Genomic DNA, 23,089 nt, shown 5'->3' on the forward strand with positions numbered 1-23,089 from the left:
AACCCCTCGGAAAATTCAGTGTGACAGTGATGAGGGATTAATCGTGCATCCACACCAGGAGTCTACCCTGTTTCAGACACGCGATATTAGTTAGCGCCGTGGACCTGCATGGACTATCAGATCTGATTAGTCTTATCAATCATTTGACCCACGTTACATACGAACCCCACAGCATGACTAGCCCGTACATGCGTTATTTACCCATTCTTACACATTATCCACCCATCCCACCAGAATCCTTACCGATGGTTCCTTGGTGAGTGATGACCCCCCTCCCCTCGATGGGTGTGGTGTCGGGTCGCGAATTTCCGCGCCCTCCCATAATTAAACAGAACCACTATAATTGCCTAACTCTGAAGAGATAGGACTACGTAGTGTAGCGTGTAACAATGCCGAGGCATCCATCCCGATCTCGGAAATACTTTACTTCCGTTGATAGGCGTTCGCGACACCGCGGAGCCGGTGAGGAGGATACATAAAGTGACGGTGTGCACTAGAGGTTTTGGAAGATTTGGCCGGTTGATTTTTATCCCCTACACACCAGCCTCTACCTCTACCTACACCTCTACCTCTACCTACACCTCTACCTCTACCTACACCTCTACCTCTACCTACACCTCTACCTCTACCTACACCTCCACCTCTACCTACACCTCTACCTCTACCTACACCTCTATCTCTAAATCTACCGACCTCTTTTTTTCAATACTCACAATGTACTCTAAATTCTGGCCTAAGGGCGGATTGCCCGGAATTCTGCACCACTACGTACGTTTCATGCCTTTCCCCCTGCTGCTTATGTCGCACAACTCTCCCTTTTACTCCAGAACCACCAGCTAACATTCCCTCTCTTTGAAATAGACCGAAACCCTCGTCACATTCGAATACACCACCTCCACCATCTCCCAACCACACAGTCTCCTCTTCGTAGGCGGGCTCGGCGACGGCCTCGCCACAACCTCCTACATGGCGGACATCGCCTCGGCCCTAAAAACCACCCCCTGGTCACTTTTCACCCTCAACCTGACCTCCTCCTACCAATCGTGGGGTCTGGGGCATTTAGACCGCGACACGGACGAAATCGCACAATGTATTCGGTACATTCAAGAATACAAGAAAGAGAAGTACGGGGCTAGTACCGCGGACGCGGGGAAGATTGTCTTGATGGGTCATTCGACGGGGAGTCAATGCGTGATGCATTATTTGTCCCGACCGAATCCGCACACGAGTCAGCCGGCGTTTGATCCGTATTTGGAACATGTGGTGAGACTGCCGCTGGATGGAGCCATTATGCAGGCGCCGGTGAGTGATCGGGAGGCGATTCAGTGGGTGTTGGAGCATGGGATGGGGGGCAAGAGTGGGGAGGAGTGTCGCGGGGTGTATGAGAAGATTGTGGCGATGGCGAAGGCGGCGGAGAAGGATGCGGGGGAGAATGGAAAGGCGTTTGATACGATGTTGCCGATTGAGTTGACGTCGTTTGCGTATCCGGCGAATACGCCGTTGAGTGCGCGGCGGTTGTTGAGTTTGGTGAGTCCCGAGAGTCCCGGGCAGCCGGGGGAGGATGATATGTTTAGTTCGGATTTGGGGGAGGGGCAATTGGAGAAGACGTTTGGGCAGGTGGGGAAAGGGGGGCTGTTGAAGGGGAAGTTGATGGTCTTGTATTCGGGCAAGGATCAGTCGGTGCCGGATTGGGTGGATAAGGAGGCGTTGTTGAGGAAGTGGCAGGGCATTACGAATAAGGGGTCGGTGGATGGGAAGGAGATTTGGGATGCGGAGCATACGGCCGTGATTCCCAATGCGTCGCATGCGTTGAGTAATGATGACCAGGCCGAGCCGAGACGGTTCTTGGTCGAGAAGGTCATGGGGTATTTGAAGACGGTGGTTAATGTGTAATGATATCCTTTTCTTTGTGTTGATGATCAATTGAGTGGTTCTGACAAATCATGAAGTGACGACTCGATGGCTGTGAGGCAGTTGTCGGAGAAGGCGTGGGAGGGCAAGAGACAGGATGTCTGGACGGTTGCTAGTCAGCTGGAGACGGGTGGTCATGCTTCAGGCAATGCTCGGGGCCGGGACTGGGTCAAGTATGGCTTGATGCTGGCGGTGCTGCTGCTGTGCTCGCCCTATGTCTATCAGAGGAATTAGACTGTATAGTATGATAGTATGAGTATGGTTATGTTCCGTATGTGGTTATGGTCTATATGAGTAATTCGTCAATGAACATCTTCTATTACCCAGGCCTGCTATGGCTGATGATACTTACTATGTACTCATCTAGTGCAAATATACTCTTCTCATAATTGTACGGTCCCAGTCCTCTAGTAGTTGCTGTGTTTGATCTAAAAAAAAAAAGATTTGTAAAGAAAGGAGAAAAATAGACAACATTGACATCAAGGCATATGTACAGTCCGCATGTACCCGCGATAAATGCCTACTATTTACATACAATTTCATCACAGCACTCAAGCAAATCCAGTGTAAATCTCAAAGCTCACGTCATTGTTGAACGAAGCAGTCGCATCAAACGTCTGAACGCCTCCGTTGCTGGCAGCATAGAGCACATCATCGTAGTGACGGAAGTAGCGGGTAGGGTAGCTCCACGAACGCAGCGACGTACCCTCGCCGTTGAGAGCCGCCTGGGGGCAGAACGTAGCATCCTCGTGGAACTGCTTGGTGCCGTCGTTGGCATTGAGCAGGAGCGCAAAGTTATAGTGACGGATGTAGCTACCCGGGGTATCGACGGATTCGAAAGAGAAGCAGCCGCTGTAGCCCAGGCCGGTGACCACCTTCCAGCTGGCCTGCTCCTGGAGGTCAGTGCTGCTGGAGGAAGAAACGACCTGGGTGTTGACGGTCGTGTCGGTGTGGGCAATGTAGCGGGTGGTGTAGCCCGGGGTGGTGACACGCAGGGAGATGGTGTCTCCCACGGTGAGCTCGGGTCCGCTGGTCAGCGACGTGACGGCGTATCCGGCGGCGACGATGTTGGCCTGCACCGAGGCTTCGGTGTCATCGGACGGGTAGCCCGAGGTCATCACGCCCTCATAGAAGGTACCCTGGGCGCCATTGCTGTTGTCCCCGCCGATACCCAGAATGATGGAACCCTCCTTCTCCATGGGGTTGTAGCCCGAGTAGCGCGCGCCACTGTAGTAGGTCGTAAGGGAGCCGGAGGCAGCGTTGGCACCGCGGAGGGACCACTTGTCGGCGCCGCCCTTGACGGCAGCCGTGACGAACCGGTAGGAGAGCGTCGGGTCGGCCGAGTTGTAGCCCTCGTCGGCACCAGAGAACAGGTTGTTCTCCATGTCGACCATGATCCAAGGGCCGGCACCGGCACCATAGCCCCAGCTGGTGCTGTTGCCATAGTAGATGGCCTCCATGTGGCCGGCACCGGTGTCGGTGTTGCTGGTCTCGGCATTGCCGTAGTCGAAACAGCACTCGCCGTTGTAATGAGTCCCGTCCAGGACGGCGTACATGCCCTCCGACTCATCACCCGTGGCGACGCCGGTGGTGTCGTCGATACGGTAGCCCGTGCCGGGCGAGACGAACACGCCGTACGCCTTTTGGCCATTCAACGTGACGGGGGCGCCAATGGCGCTGGCCAGGTTGTCGTAGCCATCGACATCAGGGCCATCAAAGCCACCCGGGGGAGCCTGGGTGAGGTGATTCCCGTTGCCGGACTGGTCATAGATTTCGGTGATGAGGCAGGTGGTGTTGGCACAGAAGGTGTCTTGGGCTGAGGCATCCGCGACGCCGCCGGCAGTCAGCGGCGAGATGGTGGTGGTCTCACTATCGGAGCCACGCTTGATCTGGTAAAGAGCACCAGAGAAGGAGTCGTACAGGGCACGAGTGGTGCTGTGCGCGGCCACACAGGGGGTGTCGCCGTCCGCGTAGATGTCACAGGGAGCAGCAGTGGCCGTGGCCACGAGCCCTAGAGCAACCAGGCTGCGTCGAGCGAACATATTCAATCCTGTTATCGGAGACTGTGGGATAGCAGCAGACAAGCACACCATCACAGGGATAAAGCCACATATTTATAGACTCGTCCGTCGGAAAAGTGGCATGTCTCACTGCCGCGGAGGATTTTCCTCCAATAACTTGAGATAGGATGACATCCCCTTGAGGTGCAGGAATGACTGTGATGCCATGAAGACTCCTCCGCCGGGGTTCCCACGTCCGAGGAAGATACCCCGCACAGAGGGATATCAGGGTTCGCAGAAAGTCCGTGTCTAGGGCTGACCGAGCACCTGGTGCCGCCGGGCTTTTTCCCATCGGGGTGCGGGGCCCCGGCTTGAAATTGCGATCGTCCCCAGCACGATGCAGCAGCCAGGTTTTTCCTACTCAAGTGCCGAGAGCTAAAGACACCATAGTGAGTAGATGGCGGAATTCCCGTGGCAGCCTGGGGAATGTTGTTGCCTTGACATTCTTGGTCGGCACATTACCACGAGAATTCGTCTAATATCCCGCAACTCCCGTCTCCAAATCAACAAGTAATTCCTATCGCTTTTCCATCTCCTGATCAGTGGACTATCTGACATCATATGATGGAGCGACAGAAGCTACCTCGGCATCAAACTAGGGCCCGTCACTAGGTTATCTCGGGATAGACTTCTTCAATAATAGGACTAGGGTTGATTCTGCACGGCAAAACCCGCGCCACCCGTTCAGTTCCCTAAAACCCATAAAGCGGAGTACTCCGCGCGGAGTACATGCCCAACTAAATAACATATGCCTCCAAAGTTAGGCACATGGTGCATTCCAGGCGATATATCTTCTGACATGCATGCTCCGGTATCACTCGTTGGCCGGGGCCGAATCTCTCGATATGGGTGCAATTGCTGTCTAATATCTAACTATAAGATCGTCGTCTGATATACTGATCGTCAGGAACCGGTCGAGCACTGACTGGATCTACCCGACAGGGTCACGTGGACAAGCATGCGTTCAATCTTTCAATCCGAGTAGATCGGTCGCTGAGAAGTAAAATTACTCCAATCTTGAGCCTATCATAATATTTCACAGCATTGGTTGCTGTCCGTTGAATGCCCGGATCGAGGAGTGTATAACAGTTGTCTAGATATATATCCGGGGACATCACCCAGCTGTGGGTTGAGTCTCTGCACTTAACCCTGTACTTTCCGCTCCACATAGCCGTACCTGTAGGATTGACATGCGGATGGATTCGGGCGATCGCGATACTCGGGAAGTCCATCTAGATGCCATCCCTTAGCCCGGTCGCAATTCCGCATGGCAAGGGGGGTAGGTCACCCAATTTTGTTGCAAAGACCTTTGAGCCATTGCCGATTGAGTACAAAAAATAGATTCAATATATTCCATAGTGACGGAGATAATAGTACATACGACCACAGGGTGTGGAAAACAGGGCTTCCCGTCCGCTCAGCCGTACTTAAGCCACACGCCGGGAGGTTAGTAGTTGGGTGGGTGACCACCAGCGAATCCCTTCTGTTGTATGTATTTTTATGTTCTTTTTGTCCCCCCCCTTTTATTTTTCTCTCAGTTCCCTCCAGGAAAAGATCTATTTTCACCTGGTTTTCATCTCATGTAGCTACTCCATCCTGCCTGTTTCTCTGCACCCTGATTGCTGCTTCTGGGTGTCTCGTTCTGGGGCCCAACCCACCATGACCTAACATTCTAGTCATCTAGGGACTGGTGCAAATGCATCACGGAGGGTTGTTGACCCTGTTCCCTCCAAGGGAATACAAACATTGGGATTTTATCCCGTGAGTAACAATCCTCAAATGCCTGGTAAATATCTAAGCGTCGTGATGACTATCCCCGACCGTCAGCATCTCGCTCCTCAACCCTGATATCTCGTACAACAAGCATTGCGTGGTGAGTCGATTTGTCATATTGCCCATCTGTGCCAGCTTTTGCCTTCTGGTTATGCTCGATGCTGTCATTGCAGAGTACCAACCTCATCATCCTCTTGCTATGTGGACCAAGCCTGACTGCACGATGTGCAACAGGAGAGGGGAGCATTCGTTACCTCCAATGGCTAAGAACCATCTCGTAACCACCTGCAGAGATCATCCGTAATCGAGCCCTATCGGGAGTGAGCGGAGGTTGGATGGTCGTTCAATTAGCAATTGGGCCGGATTGCATAGCCGAAGCCACATCATCAGGTCGTCGGAGGCAAGTGGGGCACGGGAGAACAGTTCAGATAAAAGAGAGTTGCAACCCACAGTAGATTATCGATTAGCATACGCTCGAAGAAAGCAAATCAACGCAACTACCCGAGACTCCAATCCACAGAATGTCCGACCAGAAGGCAAGCCAATCTTACACTCCCGGTCCCATCGAGCAGATGAACCCTGACGTGGAATAGCGAATCTACTACACCTACAAGTCCATCGAGGCATGGAAGAAATACGATGAGAAGGTGCGGGAGTACGTATAATGATTCCGATGAGATTGGCTACAAGTCAGCTGAAACCCCTCTAGGATCATTGTCAAGGATGCAGGCACTGATGTCTGGATCTACAATCGGGCGCTGCCTCCGACCGGTTATCCTCCGTACGTGGTGCTGCAAAGAACTGCATTTGTTGGTTGGGGGACGGATTGACTTTATTGTGATTCTAGGGCGCTGAGTCCCGAGACGATTAAGAAGTTGAAGGACTTGAGTGAGGATGTTGTGATTGAGGAGGTTCAGGACGATTAGTTTGGGGTTGACTTTGTTTGGCTTCATTGCCAGTGACTGGGATCGGGAAGGGTAGCTAGCTGTCTTAACATCCATGCACGTATGAGGCCTGCCCTGAGTTTTCTATCTGCCATCAGTGCGAAGTACATCCACTGATGATCGTAGTCAAGAGTAGTCGTAATGCTGTATGATCTGCACATCCAGAAAATGCCTAAGGTATCATCGAGGCCTCAGTGGATCAATTATGTTGGATCTTTGCAATTATACTAATGAACTGTACTTTGGAGCTATGATAAACGTAGAATACTTGCCCCCGCAAGGAAATACAGTTATGTTTGACACTCCACAGAAACATCCCAGAAAGAAGATCAGTCTACCACTCCCAACCCTCGGTAGATCCATCCCGGGGGCGCCACCAGTATTTGCACGTCTTAGGAGGCTTAGCGAGCTCCCAAGCAGCCCATTTACCAGGAGACCAGACTGCTCTGGTGGTCTGCTTGGCGGTCATAAAGTAACTATACCATAGCAATAGAAACAAGGATTGGGTGTATGGCTCACAGAGTCGATGTGTCTGAATTCCAGACGAGGTTTTGACCACCGCCATGAAGAGGGTAGTATCCCCACCGGTATAGTTTCCTATACGTGTTATTAAAATAAAATGGAAAGATCCAAATCGGATAACTCACATAATGCCCTCTTTACCCAGACGATAAATCCTCCTGGAACAAAGCCAGCGTGGTCCTGCTGCTCTTCCTTGGTGTCTAGAAGGCGTGGAGTAATCCTGGACTGTTTCTGCTTCCGGTTCAAAACACGGAGGGCCTCGAGCTCGCGGGGACAAAAAGATCTTGCTTGCTGGGCTCGTGTATGGGCAGGCTCGGCTTCAGTTGGATGATGGTTCCGGGGTTGATCTCGCTGCGTGGAAACCATCGCGAAGGCATTCTGATGTTAAATAGTGATAGAAACAAATGATAAAGTATGATTCAGCGCACACGGGAAAGAAACAGCGGGGGATGAAGTTTATTTGACGGTCCAGCAGGGCGTCTCTACCAAGGCACGGGACCGCAGCGGCGACCTCACTGCAACCTCACTGCAGTCAACGGAAGGCCAATATATCCTGTATCAATGCCCTCTCAGTCGTATCTGATCAAAGGTCATCAAATTTCATTTTACCGCCAAGGACGTATTATACCATACTGTTTATGCAAGCGTGGCAAATAGCAGCATCCTCAAGAACCACTGGAGATTTGCACAGCCTGACAAGTGGATTCTCTACATTTCCCCGCGTGGCACAATCAAGAAGGGGATTGTAAATATCAGCAATTGCTGATTGATGTCTCTAATGTCTTAAATTGGTCGAATAGTGGTGATCATTCAGTATCCACTTTCACCTGTGATGAGGGTTCCTCGAATTTACCTTGACCGAGCGCTTCACACAGTGACCACAAGTGTTCTTCTTCTCTACTTTACCAACCCCTCTACTTCACCGACTACTCTGCTCTCACCAGGGGACATCTGCATCACAAGCATGATACCGAATTTTGGTAAGAGCTCCATACCTCTGACATCATCATTGCTATTTGCTTACCTCATGCCAGTCATGTATTCCCTCTCCGGAGATGACTCCACTGTTTATGGGAGCGTAACTAGAAGAGCTCCTCGAGAAACAATGTCCCCATTGACGAGTACTGAGATCAGAGACATGTACACTCCTCTCCCCATCCCCAGACGATCAGCATTCAAGTCCTTGCTTGACAAGAAGTTCGAGGACCTTAAGCATGGAATCGACGAAGACTCCTACCTGGCCTTTAGTGGCGTGACCAGAAGTCGATTTCAAGACCTGGAGACCCACCGAGACAGCCTTGGGGCACAACACGTGCGACTCACCTATTTCCCCGATATTGAGACGCTCATTCTCAAAGTCCCCTCCGAGCCCCACGAGAAAGCCCACATGGCCGTGGGCAACGCGATTCGAGATCAGCTGCGAATCAACATGGGGGTTGCGTTCCAAGAGGTAATGATGATTCAATCGACCAAGTATTATGGCAGAGGGGAAACAATCAAGGAGAGCGATACATCTTGCAAGAATGTCCGACTTCGGTCTCGGGTTGGAGATTGGCCTAACTGGGTGATTGAGGGGGGGATGGCTGCATCTATACAACGGCTCCGTGGGGACGCGAGTTGGTGGATCAACCATTCCCGAGGAGAGGTACAGCTGGTTATCCTGGTCTGGATTCGCCCCAGTCGTAAGACCATCATGATTGAGACTTGGGTCCCAGAGCGAAGCATCCTCCCGCCGGGACCACGGACCCGTGCGCGTGCCGCTATCCCACCAGTTTGGGCCAGGAAACAGGAGGGTGAGGTTGAGATGGACTTTGCAGTCAGTCCGCCTATTTACAGAGGCCCTGCCGCCCTGGTTCTCGAATTCAGTCGACTGCTTGGTCGTCCTCCGGTGCCGCCCCGTGAACAGGATGTGGTGCTCCCCCGGCAAGATCTTCTGGACTTGGCCAGCGATATTTGGATGGGAATTGCTTAAGCAAGGGGGCTTTATTCCTGATTTCGCACTATTCTTCAGTAGGTCGAGGAAGGGATTTTGGCCATTTCATATCATGTTGCAGGAATTTGACATTTCGCTTGACTCATAAGCACCATATTTCATATCGGGCAACGAGCTTAGTTAATGGCATAAAAATCGGGTTGTGTCAATCAAAAATAAATCAAACGAGCAAAGCACCCCCATTAGACTCGATAATACTACCCGTAACAAACTGATCCTTCATCAAGTAGATATAACTCTCCGCCAGATCCTCCGGTCTAGCCACCGTACCAGTCGTGGACTGCTCCTTAAACATCTGCAGCACACCTTCAAGTTGATCCTTTGGGAAGTGCTCAAACATCTCCGTATATACTGCACCAGGAGAAACCACATTGACCCGAATCGGCTTGAGATCGACAGCCAATCCACGAGCAAGGCCCTCCACAGCACCACACACAGATGTCATAAGACTCCAGCCTGGCGCGGGCTTCCTGCCGCGCAACCCACTAGTCAGGGTGAAGGAGCTAGATGGGAATTTCTCCAGGTACTTGTCGAGATGTTTGGCCATGACAGCAAATGCCACGCAGCGTACATTTGCCGCCGCGTAGAACTGAGCAGCTGTGACGTCGGACAGGGGCGGGAGTTGCAAGGCATCCCCGGCCGTCGTGACGACGTGGTTTAGCTTCTTGGTTCCGCCGCTGGTCGCGGCCTGGAATAGGGCTTCGAAGTGGGCGTCGAGGTGGGCGACATCGGAGAGGTCGCAGACATGGGTGATGATCGTCTGCTTTGCGGTTTCAGTGGGGTAGGTTTCTTTCAATCGAGCGACGGTCTTGTCGAGCTTGGTTTGGTTGGAACTGGAGATCACCAGATCGGCTCCGTGCTCGAGGGCCGCTTCCGCAACGCAGAATCCGATCCCGGAGGTGCCTCCGAAGATCAGGACCCGTTGGCCGGCCAGTTTGTGGGTGTATTTAGCAGATGGCGAGGTCATGATGAGCGTTGTGGTGATGGTCAAGGCAACAAGCCGTAATACGAGGACCTCGTGTGCCTTTTATGAGGGGAGATGGATGACGTCTATCTCCGGCCTTGGCGGGATTAACTCCGGTGACTTAATGCCGGTGTTGCCACGACGTTGGAGCTGAAGAGCTTAATTAGTAATGTCATCTTCTTTCTAGAATGCGCGATTTGTTTCATCTCCCCGTGTTGCGAATAGTATTTGCAGGGTTGTTGGTACCCCTGGAAATTGCGGCCTGACCGGGATTGATTGTCACTGGTCACCTTCGGGTTCAGTTTGAGCCCTCAGAATTTAGTTATCATACCCAGAGACTTCTCAGTGCCAAAAAAAATTATATGACATCCGAGCTGACCAGATATCAAGATATCTCTGATCCAGGATAAGCTTAAAAATTAGGGTTCTTACATAGGGTTAGCCTTACACCGGTGCTTACCGTCCTGCTCGGCTTACCGCTTCGGGTAGCCGACATGGCACATACCTTTTGGTTGTCATTCCTCATGAGAACAATGGACTTTTTCTAGACGAACTTGTCCATTGCAATACATGAAGGAATGATATAATTCCCTAAACCCTTATATCTGCGAGTCACTGCCCGGCCAAGAGAACGAATTTATCGTAGTTTCTATAACAGTTGATGTTGTTCTACACCAAGTAAATGCGAAGAATATGTAGTTTTAAGCCAAGCAGTCACTCGTTCTGCACGCAAAGCAATACCTCTGTTGACTTGGGTTAGGTTGAGTTCATCACCATAAGGATTGGGACTCGTGAGTACCCTGGGGTTCTTGATTACCAAGAAACAAGTCAACGAAGTAGAGATACGATCTGAATCCGCTGAGGGCAAGTTCAATCGTGGTCATCCAAAGTTTGGGCCCGGGAATTGCTAAGAAAAGGCTTAGAATAAGACATTGACATGCTACACGTGCATTAATAGTTCCTACCCTCTTTTTATACATCGCATGAAGAGCACACAGATCGACATCATCTGGGACTTAAATGTCAGCCAGACACGCCCCACTCGGCCTTAACCGGAGTTTACCGGGGTTAGCGAGTAGCCCTACAACAGCAATGTGTTATATGATGCAAATTCAAGCCACTTATCAATATTAATGTACGATCAACAAGACCATCCGTCAGTTGCGCTCTCTACTTCGATGCAATGCAACCATTCCAATACCCCCTCCCCAACAACGCCACCGTAGCCGGCATCCACTCCATCCCACCACCACCACCACCAGCCTCACCGATCCCACACCGTCCCCTCCTCATCGGTCTCCACGGCGGCTGCTACGACAGCCACTACTTCGACGCGACACCCAACCACTCCGCCTCGTTCCTGAGCACCACTCTCAGTGTTCCTTTCGTCTCCATCGACCGGCCTTCCTACGGCGGAACCAGCTCCATCCTCCCTATCCCGGAGGACTCCAGTTTCGAAGAACAAACCGGCCACTGGCTCCATCACTACATCCTCCCGAAACTCTGGTCCGAAATCGGCCTACCGAATCAATGCACCTGCATCGTGCTCCTCTGTCATAGCCTCGGCGTGATGGGCGGGATTGTGGCTGCCGCATTACACGCACAGGACAAGACGAAAGCATACCCTCTGGGAGGGTTAATAGCAAGTGGCATGGGCGATACACAATCCTCATTCATGAAATCCACCAGACTTGAGTTCCAGCTCATCGATACCGAGCATGTCGTATTCCCTGTGGAAAGCAAAGATACCGTGATGTTCAAGCCAGGCACAGCCACCCCGGACGTATTGGCGCAAGGTGAACGGTTGAATGCCGTGAGTCCGGTGGCTGAGGTAGCGGGGTTTGCGGATACGTGGTTGCCCATCTGGAAGGAGAAGTGGGCTGCGCGGGTGGTAGTCCCGGTGATGTTTTGTCTGGTGGCGGAGGATCCGTTTTTTGTGGCGACGGAGGAGGAGGTTGAGGGGTGTGCGGGGGCGTTTAAGGGTAGTGCTCGCGTGGATGCGAGCTTGGTGAGAGGGGCGCCGCATTGTTTGGAGTTGAGTCTGTGGTCGCGGGGCTGGTATGCGAGGTGTTTTGGGTTTGCGTTGGAGTGCGCTGCGAGCTTTGCGGGGTCTGGTTAAATGTATAGACGGGGAATTTAGGCGCGGATACGTGGGAAAAGGGGAGATGAGATAGAGTGTATGTCATTTTGGTCGTAGTATTTCACCCCGGCCAATTCTCTGTTATACCGGTGAGCCTGGTCCCTGATACGTGGTATCGGAAACTTGTCTTCGCATAAACCGCTATGTAGAGAGTGAACAATAGTATATATAGTTGATCCGCTGAATAAAATCCCTGGGCTAAGCAGCGCGATCTACAAGTTGCTACGAAGTGCCGTCAAAGTCATCCCAGCATCAATCACCAGAGCCGACCCATTGATGAAGGTTGCTGCCGGACTGCACAGAAACACAATTGCATCCGCGACTTCCTCCGGAACGGCTGCTCTCTGCAGAGCCGACATGGCTCGGAGGCCTTTGATCCAGGAGAGGCCATCGCTGGAAGCCATCTTTCAACATGGCCGTCTCGGTCCAGGAGAGGCAACACAATATTGACTCGGATGTTGTGCCGAAAGTTATCGACCGCTAAACATTTGATTAGCTCAGGTGATGCTGGTTTAACGGCCATCTCACCTGCAGTCTTGGCAATGGCAATCACAGCATGCTTCGACACCGTATATGGCATCATGTCCGGAGAAGCAATGATCCCGGGGATCGAGGAGATGACGACAATAGCCCCGCGTCCTAGACTGCGGGTAGCGTTAGATCGTGGACTGGTATACGTGCGAGGCTCCTGCTTAGCCATTAGGTTGGAGACGGCTCGGAGCACGAGCATCGTGCCGCTGGCGTTGGTGGTCATGGTGTGCTGGAATGCCTCCACGTCGAGACGTTCGGTTGGCGCGCGGGAGATGCATCCAATCTACATAAGATGACAGTCAAAGTTAACTAGTAATCGCGAAGGTCTGCGGGGAAAAGCGGGGAGGCAAACCCCAGCAGAATGGACACAGTAGTCAATCCGTCCAAACGCACTGATAGCTGACTGCACCATATTCTCAACGTCTTTTTCAACGGTTATATTGGCCGCGATCGGCAGAAGCCGCAAGTCGGGATGGGCGGCATATTGGCGACATTTTTCCAGCATGATATCAGGCGCGTGAAGGTCAACCAGCACGATCGCATGGGCCCCAGCCTCGGCGAAGGCAAAGGCAACCTCCTTGCCGATTCCGGATGCAGTCTATTGAGGCTCTGTTAGATGACGATCGGAGAAGGACTCATGTTGGACTTACGCCAGTGACCAGGGCGGTTCCTCCGTCGAGTTTGATGCTTGCCAGAGCCATTGAGTCTTTAGTTGCGAAATTAATGCCAACCCCAAATCAGAAAGAGGTGGAAGCAAACAGAAGTAAACTTGTCAAAAGGACTGGGAATGGGCGTGAGAGGGGAATGGCACAGGGGGAGGTGGCGGAGCTCCTCCTAAGTCTCTAGGCGATAGCTGGCTGCCCTTTTGTTTGCTGGCACCGCAGAGAAGTAGGGTTGATGGTTGGTGGACAACACGGCTATCGGCAGCTACTAGTAGGTAATAATAACCAGGATGCGAACAAAGAAACCCGCTGAGATCTGCGCCTCCATTTCCTCCCCCAATTAAATCCCGGTCAGTTCCACAGCGGTTGGAAAAGTACATCCACTTGGCACTGACTGCCCTAAGCCGACTCAAGGCTACACAACGACTGGCTTCTTCTGCCACATAAGCAACGAGGCAAATCCCGCCAGGATCTGCAGCTGCAAGTTGTATCCCACCGTCGGCGCCAGGACGGATCCCAGTGGCGCTGCAACCGTGTAGGGAATAAAGTGGATGGCGGCCTGGAGCGGGGATAGCTGATTGACGGTCTGAAAGCGCTGGGGCAACTGGAACATGGTGCCGAACCATACAGCCCCCAGACAGATGGAGTTTCTTCCAGTCTGCGTGTCAGTAGTGTTGGTGCTGTCGGTCTCCCGGCGGACATGACTTACAGCAACATGCCCAGCCAGACTCGGTTACAGACAAATCGCCACGGGAACACGGGCTCAATGGCCTTCGAACTGAGCGTCGTATACCTTTCCCACAACAAAAAGAGGATCCATGCCACCCCGGAGATGGTCAGAAGCACAATGGTAAAAGCCGACCGCCAGGCGTACTGTTCATTGGCTTCTTCCAGGGCGGCGACGAGAAGAATCGTGGCCACCAACAGCATACTGGAGCCCAAGATATCAACCCAGCGGATGGTCTGAGCCAGGGATGCCCACAGGCCGACCGTTTCTCCCTCAAGCCGTTGTTTGTTATGATGTGGAAACCGGTTGGGCAGGGCGAGGGCGAGGAGAATCCCCCCCCCCACCCAGGGCCGCCGGGGGGACACTATATGAAACCAGATTGTCAGCATGAAGCCGTGTACATCCTGGTGGCCGACTTACTTGAGGAGAAAGACCCAGCGCCAGGTCGACGAGTCCGTGATAGCGCCTCCAAGTAACGGCCCCAGGAGCAAAGAGAATGCGTAGACCACCGAGATCCAGCTGGTGTACTTGGCGTATTTGGCGGGCGGAATCAGTCCAGGCCCTGGAGGTCTTCGGTAATGCTCACTAGAGCTGTGGAAACGATCGGGATTTCCAGGTTGGTCAAGAAGAGGGCAAGGCAGAGGCTATCCGTGGTCGGTCGTCAGTAATTGGCATTGCGGAGGGTCTTTGAACCGGATTACTCACAGGATAATGATTGTATACAATCGTGCTCCCTGGATATATTGTCCAGCGCTGTCGACGGGAGGTGGACTAGACACTTCAACGTCAGACACATCCACCTCTTTGGTACCGTCGGGATTCTCCATGGTGCTGAAAGTCGAGCGGAGAAGAGAAGATGACAGAAGGATACAGAAGAGAAGAAGCAGAGAGCTGGGGGCTCAAGAGATTTATCGGGGAAGCGATTAGAGTCTGTCCTGTTGGCCAGAACCTAAGATCTATTGGCCATTGGCAGTTCCCCCTTCTTTCCACCCTGCAGCTCTTCCGATCAGGCTATCAGCCTTTCAGTTATCTCTTTCCTTAATTACTTAGCTATTTATAGACTTCTGGATACGTCACACTGGATTTCTCGGTAACCTTCTATCTGTTCAATGAAGATAGAAAGATCCTTTTCAAACCTTGAGCTGTATCTTATCTATAGCGTCTAGATAGCAGCCGAAAGGGATCAAGAACATCTGCTAAAATCCGTCAATCTACCGCAAGTTTTGAATCTTGCAATGCCGCTCGCCTGTATCTCAATCTTACATTACTTTTTCACGCCATTCAATAGGCTAGGGCCTGTGCCGTCACTTCTTCGCTCTTCCTGCGGCGGTGGACCTTCGCGGCATGCGTTCTCTCCCGTCAGTATTTATGTCGGCTTCGCTCCCTCCAACCTTCTCCCAAGATCACCAACCAGCGACATACCACCATGAGCAAACTTTCCCCTGAACAGCGGCAAGCACTTCTTGCGGAGCCGGCTGGCCCTCCCCCTCCCGGCATGGTAGCGAATCTGGCCAACCCCCCAAGCTTGCATGACGCTGGACACGCCATTGCTCTGGTCTTCTGGGGAGTGGCCTTTATCTGTATTGCTATCCGCCTCTACACCAAGACCTTCATTATCAAACAACTCCGGATCTCAGACTGTGAGTTAGCCTTGCAAAGATACCAGTGGACCTTCGGAGTAACATATGCTAGATATGATGTTTATGGCTTGGGTAACTACAACAAACCAATTCACTTGTTTCCTCTGACAGTGTTCTCTCAGGCCGTGTGCATCGGCTACATAGCGCCTTCCTGGCTGCTGGGCAATCTGGCACCAGCGGTGGACCAGTGGAATCTGACCCTTCAGGATTTCATGACCATGCTTTATGTCCGTAGCCCCTTCCAAGTTACTTGGCTAGTCGCTAACCCATTGAGAATACAGTATACTTATGTCTTGTCCATGCTGTACGGGATTGGCGTTTTCGTTATCAAAGCCTCAATTCTTCTCCCAACTGATCGACATCTTTGGGCCTCAGCGGAACTACTTCTGGTCTTGCTATGGACTTCTCGTCTTCTATCTAGCCAGTCTGCTTCTGGAAAATTTCACTCACCCTCGATATCCAGCGTAGGATATCCCTACTCCTGGATCAGGACCCCACTAACCCATAGTTCATTTTAGGAGCCATCTATCAACCCCGACAAGGATAAAAAAGGGTTCAAATAAAAAAGGCAAAAACATACAACAGAAGGGATTCGCTGGTGGTCACCCACCCAACTACTAACCTCCCGGCGTGTGGCTTAAGTACGGCTGAGCGGACGGGAAGCCCTGTTTTCCACACCCTATGGTTGTATGTACTGGATTCTCCCTCGCAGAGAGTGATATAGAGCAGAATTGGATACTCTATCAATAGCGAGCTAGCTAGGCCACTGCCGTATCCGTCGTCCTCTCCGAACCCTAATCCATCTATCTCTGGCTACCGGCCACGATCCAACATACATCGTACATCCCGAAGGCATAAATTAAACTCTAATGGTATATAAACGAAGCAATCCCTATTAATCTATACAAAGAAATATCGCCATCACTCCACCGTCTGATGCAACACATTCTCGCGATAACTCGCCGACCTCTCCATCAACTCATCATGCGTGCCTCGATCCACACACACACCCCCCTCAATCAAACAAATCACATCCGCCTTCCGAATCGTCCTCAACCGATGCGCAATCGCCACGACTGTAATCCCCCTCGCCGCCCGCTCCAACCCCTCCTCCAACAACCGCTCACTCTCCGCATCCAACGCACTCGTCGACTCATCCAGAATCAACAGGCGCGGTTTCCGCACCAACGCCCGTGCAATCGATAAGCGCTGCTTCTGGCCGCCCGAGAACTGGTTCCCGTTGGGCCCACACATGGTTTGGTATCCGTCGGGGAGGGACATGATGGTGTCGTGGATGTTGGCGAGTTTGCAAGCTTCTTGGATTTCGGCTAATGTGGCGGTGTGGTGGGGCGGGGCGCCAAGGCCGATGTTGAATTCGATGGTGCCTTCGAAGAGGACGCTTTCTTGGGGGACGAGCGAGATGGTGTCCCGGAAGTTGGGAGGGCGGTGTTTGAGGTCGCGGTGGTCGATGGAGATGCTCCCGGAGGAGGGGGTGTAGAGGCGTTCGATCAGTGAGATGATGGTGGATTTGCCGGCACCGGAGGGGCCGACGAGGGCGCAGAATTTGCCCGGTTGGATGTCCAGCGTCAGACCCTTCAGGACTTGGATGTCTGGTCGGGCGGGGTAGGCAAAGTGCACGTCGCGCAGCTGGATGCTGGCGGGGGAGGTGGGCTTGGGTTCGATGGTGGTGGTGGTGGTGATGGTGGCGGCTTCCGGGTCGGCAGAGGTGGTGTGGGTAGGCACCCGGCCTTGCATCTTGTCGGAGCCGATCTCGATCAGGCCCAGGATGCGGGCCATGGCGCCGCGTGCGCTGGAGAGTTCGGGGGCCAGGGCGAACATCTGACTCCAGAGGAGGGCGCTGACGAGCAGGGAAAACACCACGATCAGGAACTGGGTTTGGGTGTAGGTCCCGGCGATGATCTGCTTCGCACCCCACCAGTAGGCTAGCGCGTTGACCAGGTTACCCAGGAAGTAGGTCATGGCTTGCCAGAGACTGGCTTGCAGAGTCACCTGGAAGGTTTCCTTGCGGGGCCCGGAGAGAGAGGCGCGGTAGGTTTGGAGGATGTCGTTTTCGATCGACAGCGCGGCAATGGTCTTGATCGAGGAAATGGCTTCCACGCCAATGTCCACCGACTTGGTGTAGGCGTTTTCGTGCTTCTCTTCAAACTTGCCTAGCACGCGGAGCTCCATGAGCCCGGCCCCCAGCAGCAGGGGCACCAGGGCCAGACAGACGAGGGCGATCTTCCAGGCGATGATGTGGGTGAGGATGATGGCGGCGATGAGGTTGACGGTGATGGAGAAGAGCGTGCCCACGACGGAGCCACTCAGACCGGCCAGGGCGTTGCCATCGCGGGTGATGTACGACAGCAGCAGGGCCGGGCTGCGGCCGTTGGACTGATGCCATTGGAGATCTTGCTCGAACAGGGACCGGAAGGACAGCACCCGGACGGTATAGACGATCTTCTCCGACACCCAGCCGAAGCCCGCCCAGCTGACGACGTTGGCGAAGAACTCGATAATGGCGAGGATGAAGAACATGAGACCGTAAAAGTCACCGCGATTGCGGATGCTGGCGGCACCATTGCACGAGTTCAAGCTGCCAACTGTGTTGCCGAAGATGACGGCTTCACCCGAAAAGGCACCACCCACAATGGTGGCTCCGATGAGGGCGAGCACAATATAAAGCAGATGAGGTCTTAGGGCAGGGGCATATCCCTTGGCCAGTGCCCACAGCGTCTTCTTGGGGGTCTCCGGCTCGTCCTCTTCACCCGCCTCGGCCGGAGCTTCAGTTTCCGAGACCTTGGTCTCCTCATTCTTCTCAAGGACCTCATCCGCAACACTGACCTTTTCGTTCTCGGCCTCCGTCAACGAGTCATCCGACTTACTAATACCATCGATGCTGGCGGCCGAGTCATTCTTCGTCGAGGTCGATCCCAACGTCTGCAGCTTGACCAGGTCGGCGTACGCGCCCTCCTTGGCCATCAGCTCGGCATGACTGCCCTGCTCGACGATGTGGCCCTTGGACATGACCACGATGTTGTCCGCGGTGGTGATGGTCGACAGCCGATGGGCAATCGTGATCATAGTTCTCCCACTGGCAATGTTGTTAATGGCCCGCTGAATCCGCTGCTCACTGCGGGAATCCAGCGAGGCCGTGGCTTCATCCAGGATCAGCACCGCCGGGTCCTTGATGAGGGCTCGAGCCAGCGACACCCGTTGCTTCTGACCACCACTGATGAGACGGCCACTGGAGCCCACCATCGTGCCGTATCCATGCTGCAGGGCGGAAATGAAGGTATCCGCATCGGCCAGTGTGGCAGCATGGCGGGCCATGTTGACGATTTCGACAATCTCGGCGCCGCGTTTCTCAGCTGAGGCCATGAGATCGTGGCCCTCCCGGACGTCGCTGGCCACGTCGGCCAGATCGGATGTCAGAAGGGCCCGCTTCAGGTGGTCATGGTTGGGGTTACTCGAGTTCATCAACCCGTGGGCAATGTTCTCCAGCAGCGAGCGGTCGAGCAGCGAGGGCTCTTGCTGCACCAGACTGAGGAAGCTGCGCAAGTCCCGGACGTTGACCTCCCGGAGGTCGTGGCCATCAAAGAGCACTTGTCCGTCCACCGGATCATACAACCGAGTGACCAGACCGGCGATGGTGGACTTGCCACTGCCGGACAGGCCGACCAAAGCCGTGTGCTTATTTGCCGGGATGGAGAGACTGAGCTGGTCGAGGACAGTGACTTCCGGACGAGAGGGATAATTGAAAGTGACATTCTTAAACTCGAATCCACCAGCCTGAGTGAGACGGATGCCCCCCTCGGTCGTGCTGTCGATCTGGGGTTGACGATCAATATCGTCCCGCAGCTTCTCGTACGAGGCGGTGGCGGCGACAAACAGATGCAGGAACGGAGCAACCTGACTGAGCAACAAGGTGGCTATATCCATTAGCATCATTAGCATCACCCATACAACCAAGCAACCGACTCACCTTCAATCAAAACGAAAATCACCGTAAAGGTCGCACCCACAGTAACACCACTCGTGCTACTCCCCACCGCATCAGCAATACGCTGACTGCCCTGCCAAAACGCCAACCCATTGGCCGAATACGCAATAAAGTACAAGAAGCCCGACTGAATACCCACCGCGGTAGCCTTCTTCAGACCCTCCTGCTCAGCCGACTTCAGCGCACTCGAGAACTTATTCTCCAGCCGACGGTTGGCACCAAACGCCTGCACGACAACAATATTCGACAAAGCCTCGGACGCAATCGACGCCGCACTAGCCGCATAATCCGACATGACCCCAGAATACTTCTCAATATAATGACTCCCCACAAAGGACATGAGGAAGTACGCCGGAATCAACGACAGCAGAATAGCCGCCAACTCCCAGTCCTTGATGAAGGAGACCACATACGCGGTGACGAAAAAGGAGATACTCGCCAACACGATACCCACTTTCTCCGACGTCCCGGAGCGAATGGTCTGAATATCGGCGCTCAGACGAGAGGCCACCTCGCCAGGAGGCAGATTATCAAAGAACGAGGGTTCCTGGCGAAGGAGGTTCTGGAGATAGCGTTCGCGGAGACGCTGGGACAAACGAGCGCCGTACATGGTCCAGCACGTGAGGTGGCCATAGATGAGGACGAACTGGGCGATGGCCAGATAGACGATGAGGAGAATTTCACTGTTGATGCTGCTTTGGTCGGAGGAGTCACTCGACCCGTCGGATTCACTGCAGGTCACATCGTTGAAGTCGTCGAGCAGCTTACCGAAGACGATGGCGATGATGGGAAAAGGGACACCGGATCCGATGGCACACACGATGGCCGACACCAAGGTAGCCAGGTCGGAGGTGGAGGGGTTGCCGGCCAGCAGCAGACGGGGATAGCCCGCCAGCTTCTGGAAGAGCTTCATGGCGACGACGGTGGAGGGAGGAGCCGAGGTCTGCAGTGGTGGAGGGAGCCCTGCGCTGCAGAATGATATTTATTACTGGCGACAGACACGCCTGTCAGTGCGTCATGCACCAGAGGGCCGCTTTTCGGCTGGAAGGTCGGTGGGCCATCTTGGGTTCGAGAAAACTCAACCAGGGGTCCGTCCTGGGCAGCTGCAGAGGTCCGGATGGGGGGATCCCCTTGCCGCCATCGGGATTGCTCCTGGACCCAATTTAGAGCTCGTCAGGTGTTACTTAACCGGAATTCCATGTCGAGTGCCAGAATTGTCTGGGAGAGGTGGGATTGCCCACCACTAGTCCGGCGGGGAGAGGGAGACATGGACGGCATCATGAGCGTTACACGTCTGACAACGGTATGGGGTGGGTCGGTACAGGACCTGTCTAGTGTCCACCGGTAATACACTATGGCTGATCCACCGTGACCACGGTTGTTGTTAGGTAAGTGGTGATGGTGATGCAGGCTAAGGATTAACCCGGCTCCACTGGATGCCTCGACAGTCGACTCGGGATATACAGTATGGTATTGAAAGATTGCTATCTAGGGTTAGATACGCCCAAGTGGGGCCGAGGGTCTCGCGCCCGAACTAGCTAGTCTCCTGATAACATACGCGATTACATACATCCATCCATTCATACATACTAGTGGTACTCTGTACAGTGGTATATTGGGTACGGTGGATCACAATTTAGCGTTCCACGCCGCGCGGTCGGCCGACTCCAGCGGTCGCTCACGCCCATCCCAGAACACCGGACACAGTTGGAACCATTTCTCCCGGCTACTGATGGAATGCACCGACCGTTTGTGGCCCAGGTCCACGTACTTGCCGATCACCAGCCCTTGCGCATTCTCGTACGACAGAATCGTCGCTCCGGTGGCGCGTGGCTCACCCACCACGTTCACTGTCCGGGGGTCATCCAGGAAGCAGTAATGGATGCAACTCGAGTACCACGCGTTGACACGCTTCGCGCCGCGGAACGAAGCGTCACCCACGAGGGAGTGCCGCCCGCGATCGTAGTCGCCCGCGTCGTAATGCGCACCGTAGTGATCCTCCTTGGCCCAGTAGAGCTCGTAGTAGGAGAACCGCGTCTCGTTGAACCGGCCAAACAAGCACAGCACGTGGGGATCGACATGCAGACGACGGAGATACTCGCGATGTTGATCGAGCGTGCCCGTCTCGTTCCACCCCTTGGCCACGCGGGGATCATTCTGCCATGTGTTGAAGAGTTGCAAGTGTTCTGGGTCCTGCCAGTTCACCACCTCGAGGGAAAAGTGCTCGTCCAGCTCCGGGATGTACCGACTGTAGGCAATGGAGCCGGGCGCGGGCTTGGGACGTCGGATCGGATGGCGCGCATACACCGGCTCTTCCGGGAACTTTTGTGTGAAGTGGTAGTTTTCCGGCATCACCGGGTATTGCGACAGAGACTCGCGCAGCGGGCCATCAGTGCCGTCGCCCACCACCCAGATGGGACGGGGGCCCATCGGGGAGGCCGCGCCTTGCCAGAAGGAACTGCGGAGGATGAGGAGATCGGTGGACGGCGCGATCGCGCGGTCATCCGGACGGGTGGCAGCCGGATGCTCAATGCCTAGACCGGTGGACAGCAGCTCGCTGCGAAGAATGTCCTGTCCGGCGCCCAGCAGCGCCAGGCGGAAGTATTCGTAGGTGGGATGGGCGAGATATATTGCGTGGACGACATTCCAGATCTGTCCCAAGGTTGGCGGCGTGTTGTCGGTCCATTGGAAGGTGGTTTTGGGGGCGCGACGTGCACGCGCCCAGGCAGTGTTATTGTTGGGAGGAGGGCGCTCCTCAGGAGCAGGCACAGAAAGTTCCAGCCAGGAGAGAGAGTTCAGGTGTAGCGGTTGAGGGGGCGATCGGCCGGCCGCGGGCTGATCGTGTAATGTCAGGCTGAGTCTGGCCGGCGTCGCATCGGCAATGGTGCGCACGCAGTATGCGGTCAGAAAAGGATGAGGCAGCTTCACCAGCGGATACTGGGTGGAGGAGTTGGTCGCCATTCTGGCAGTGGTCGAGGTAAACCACGGAGGGACAGGGAAGTTTGAGAAGAAAGTAGGAAGAAAAGCTGCCGGCCGAGGCAAACGGTTATATAGAAAGCCGGGCCAGTCGACACCACAACCGAGGAAGCAACGATAACAGGGGCGAGAAGGACTAGGCTTGTCTCAGGTCCAACCAATGAGTCGAGCCCTGGTTGCTACGACCCTCTGGCACGGTATCGGGCCCACCGATATCGCATGGCCTTGTATAAAGTCGGCCCA

General features: G+C 53.9%; 11 protein-coding genes across 11 annotated transcripts; 5 read left to right on the forward strand and 6 right to left on the reverse strand.

The window, feature by feature from the left end:
* Positions 1–509: 509 nt before the first annotated feature.
* On the forward strand, positions 510–1,893 carry sidJ (putative siderophore biosynthesis lipase/esterase; the record flags this gene model as incomplete). The annotated part of the gene is made up of 2 exons (XM_025717990.1): positions 510–768; positions 862–1,893. The coding sequence occupies exons 1-2, from the start codon at positions 715–717 to the stop codon at positions 1,891–1,893; spliced, it is 1,086 nt and encodes a 361-aa protein (XP_025573103.1). The 5' UTR covers positions 510–714.
* A 558-nt stretch (positions 1,894–2,451) lies between these two features.
* Positions 2,452–3,971, reverse strand: BO80DRAFT_411845 (alpha-L-arabinofuranosidase B). Its single transcript, XM_025717991.1, has one exon. It carries the CDS (start codon positions 3,951–3,953, stop codon positions 2,463–2,465), a length of 1,491 nt encoding a protein of 496 aa, XP_025573104.1. The 5' UTR covers positions 3,954–3,971; the 3' UTR covers positions 2,452–2,462.
* A 2,241-nt stretch (positions 3,972–6,212) lies between these two features.
* Positions 6,213–6,763, forward strand: BO80DRAFT_151979 (uncharacterized protein). Its single transcript, XM_025713793.1, has 4 exons — positions 6,213–6,280; positions 6,338–6,399; positions 6,454–6,525; positions 6,592–6,763. Exons 1-4 carry the CDS (start codon positions 6,266–6,268, stop codon positions 6,668–6,670), a joined length of 228 nt encoding a protein of 75 aa, XP_025573105.1. The 5' UTR covers positions 6,213–6,265; the 3' UTR covers positions 6,671–6,763.
* Positions 6,764–7,022: 259 nt separating this feature from the next.
* Positions 7,023–7,576, reverse strand: BO80DRAFT_436684 (uncharacterized protein; the record flags this gene model as incomplete). The annotated part of the gene is made up of 3 exons (XM_025720971.1): positions 7,023–7,142; positions 7,208–7,285; positions 7,352–7,576. 3 exons carry the CDS (start codon positions 7,574–7,576, stop codon positions 7,023–7,025), a joined length of 423 nt encoding a protein of 140 aa, XP_025573106.1.
* Positions 7,577–8,294: 718 nt separating this feature from the next.
* BO80DRAFT_321372 (uncharacterized protein) lies at positions 8,295–8,987 on the forward strand (the record flags this gene model as incomplete). The annotated part of the gene is made up of 1 exon (XM_025715131.1): positions 8,295–8,987. A coding segment is annotated over one exon (693 nt), but the record flags the coding sequence as incomplete, so codon positions are not given.
* Positions 8,988–9,141: 154 nt separating this feature from the next.
* Positions 9,142–10,185, reverse strand: BO80DRAFT_427119 (SDR family NAD(P)-dependent oxidoreductase). Its single transcript, XM_025719928.1, has one exon. The coding sequence runs from the start codon at positions 10,168–10,170 to the stop codon at positions 9,364–9,366; it is 807 nt and encodes a 268-aa protein (XP_025573108.1). The 5' UTR covers positions 10,171–10,185; the 3' UTR covers positions 9,142–9,363.
* A 1,129-nt stretch (positions 10,186–11,314) lies between these two features.
* On the forward strand, positions 11,315–12,327 carry BO80DRAFT_151989 (uncharacterized protein). Its single transcript, XM_025713794.1, has one exon. It carries the CDS (start codon positions 11,351–11,353, stop codon positions 12,284–12,286), a length of 936 nt encoding a protein of 311 aa, XP_025573109.1. The 5' UTR covers positions 11,315–11,350; the 3' UTR covers positions 12,287–12,327.
* Positions 12,328–12,519: 192 nt separating this feature from the next.
* On the reverse strand, positions 12,520–13,539 carry BO80DRAFT_447144 (SDR family NAD(P)-dependent oxidoreductase; the record flags this gene model as incomplete). The annotated part of the gene is made up of 5 exons (XM_025721588.1): positions 12,520–12,700; positions 12,748–12,787; positions 12,836–13,121; positions 13,191–13,436; positions 13,489–13,539. The coding sequence occupies 5 exons, from the start codon at positions 13,537–13,539 to the stop codon at positions 12,520–12,522; spliced, it is 804 nt and encodes a 267-aa protein (XP_025573110.1).
* A 376-nt stretch (positions 13,540–13,915) lies between these two features.
* Positions 13,916–15,054, reverse strand: BO80DRAFT_447145 (uncharacterized protein; the record flags this gene model as incomplete). The annotated part of the gene is made up of 5 exons (XM_025721589.1): positions 13,916–14,150; positions 14,210–14,591; positions 14,644–14,746; positions 14,814–14,871; positions 14,933–15,054. The coding sequence occupies 5 exons, from the start codon at positions 15,052–15,054 to the stop codon at positions 13,916–13,918; spliced, it is 900 nt and encodes a 299-aa protein (XP_025573111.1).
* A 599-nt stretch (positions 15,055–15,653) lies between these two features.
* On the forward strand, positions 15,654–16,288 carry BO80DRAFT_447146 (uncharacterized protein; the record flags this gene model as incomplete). Its single annotated transcript, XM_025721590.1, has 5 exons — positions 15,654–15,867; positions 15,920–15,939; positions 15,990–16,094; positions 16,149–16,171; positions 16,243–16,288. 5 exons carry the CDS (start codon positions 15,654–15,656, stop codon positions 16,286–16,288), a joined length of 408 nt encoding a protein of 135 aa, XP_025573112.1.
* Positions 16,289–16,788: 500 nt separating this feature from the next.
* On the reverse strand, positions 16,789–22,865 carry BO80DRAFT_495328 (mating factor A secretion protein STE6-like protein; the record flags this gene model as incomplete). The annotated part of the gene is made up of 3 exons (XM_025723942.1): positions 21,504–22,865; positions 19,853–20,838; positions 16,789–19,799 (listed from the first exon to the last, which is right to left on the reverse strand). Exons 1-3 carry the CDS (start codon positions 22,829–22,831, stop codon positions 16,789–16,791), a joined length of 5,325 nt encoding a protein of 1,774 aa, XP_025573113.1. The 5' UTR covers positions 22,832–22,865.
* Positions 22,866–23,089: the final 224 nt, after the last annotated feature.

Source organism: Aspergillus ibericus (genome assembly GCF_003184845.1).
Source record: "Aspergillus ibericus CBS 121593 unplaced genomic scaffold BO80scaffold_33, whole genome shotgun sequence".
In the NCBI taxonomy this organism is placed as follows: domain Eukaryota; kingdom Fungi; phylum Ascomycota; class Eurotiomycetes; order Eurotiales; family Aspergillaceae; genus Aspergillus; species Aspergillus ibericus.

Excerpts from the sequence above, each read along its gene's own strand:
- BO80DRAFT_427119 (XM_025719928.1), bottom strand. The coding sequence starts at position 10,170 with ATGACCTCGCCATCTGCTAAATACACCCACAAACTGGCCGGCCAACGG.
- BO80DRAFT_411845 (XM_025717991.1), bottom strand. The coding sequence starts at position 3,953 with ATGTTCGCTCGACGCAGCCTGGTTGCTCTAGGGCTCGTGGCCACGGCC.
- BO80DRAFT_151979 (XM_025713793.1), top strand. Across the intron at positions 6,400-6,453 it reads TACGATGAGAAGGTGCGGGA|GATCATTGTCAAGGATGCAG; the intron begins GTACGTATAATG and ends AAACCCCTCTAG. Across the intron at positions 6,526-6,591 it reads CCTCCGACCGGTTATCCTCC|GGCGCTGAGTCCCGAGACGA; the intron begins GTACGTGGTGCT and ends TTGTGATTCTAG.
- BO80DRAFT_151989 (XM_025713794.1), top strand. The coding sequence starts at position 11,351 with ATGCAACCATTCCAATACCCCCTCCCCAACAACGCCACCGTAGCCGGC.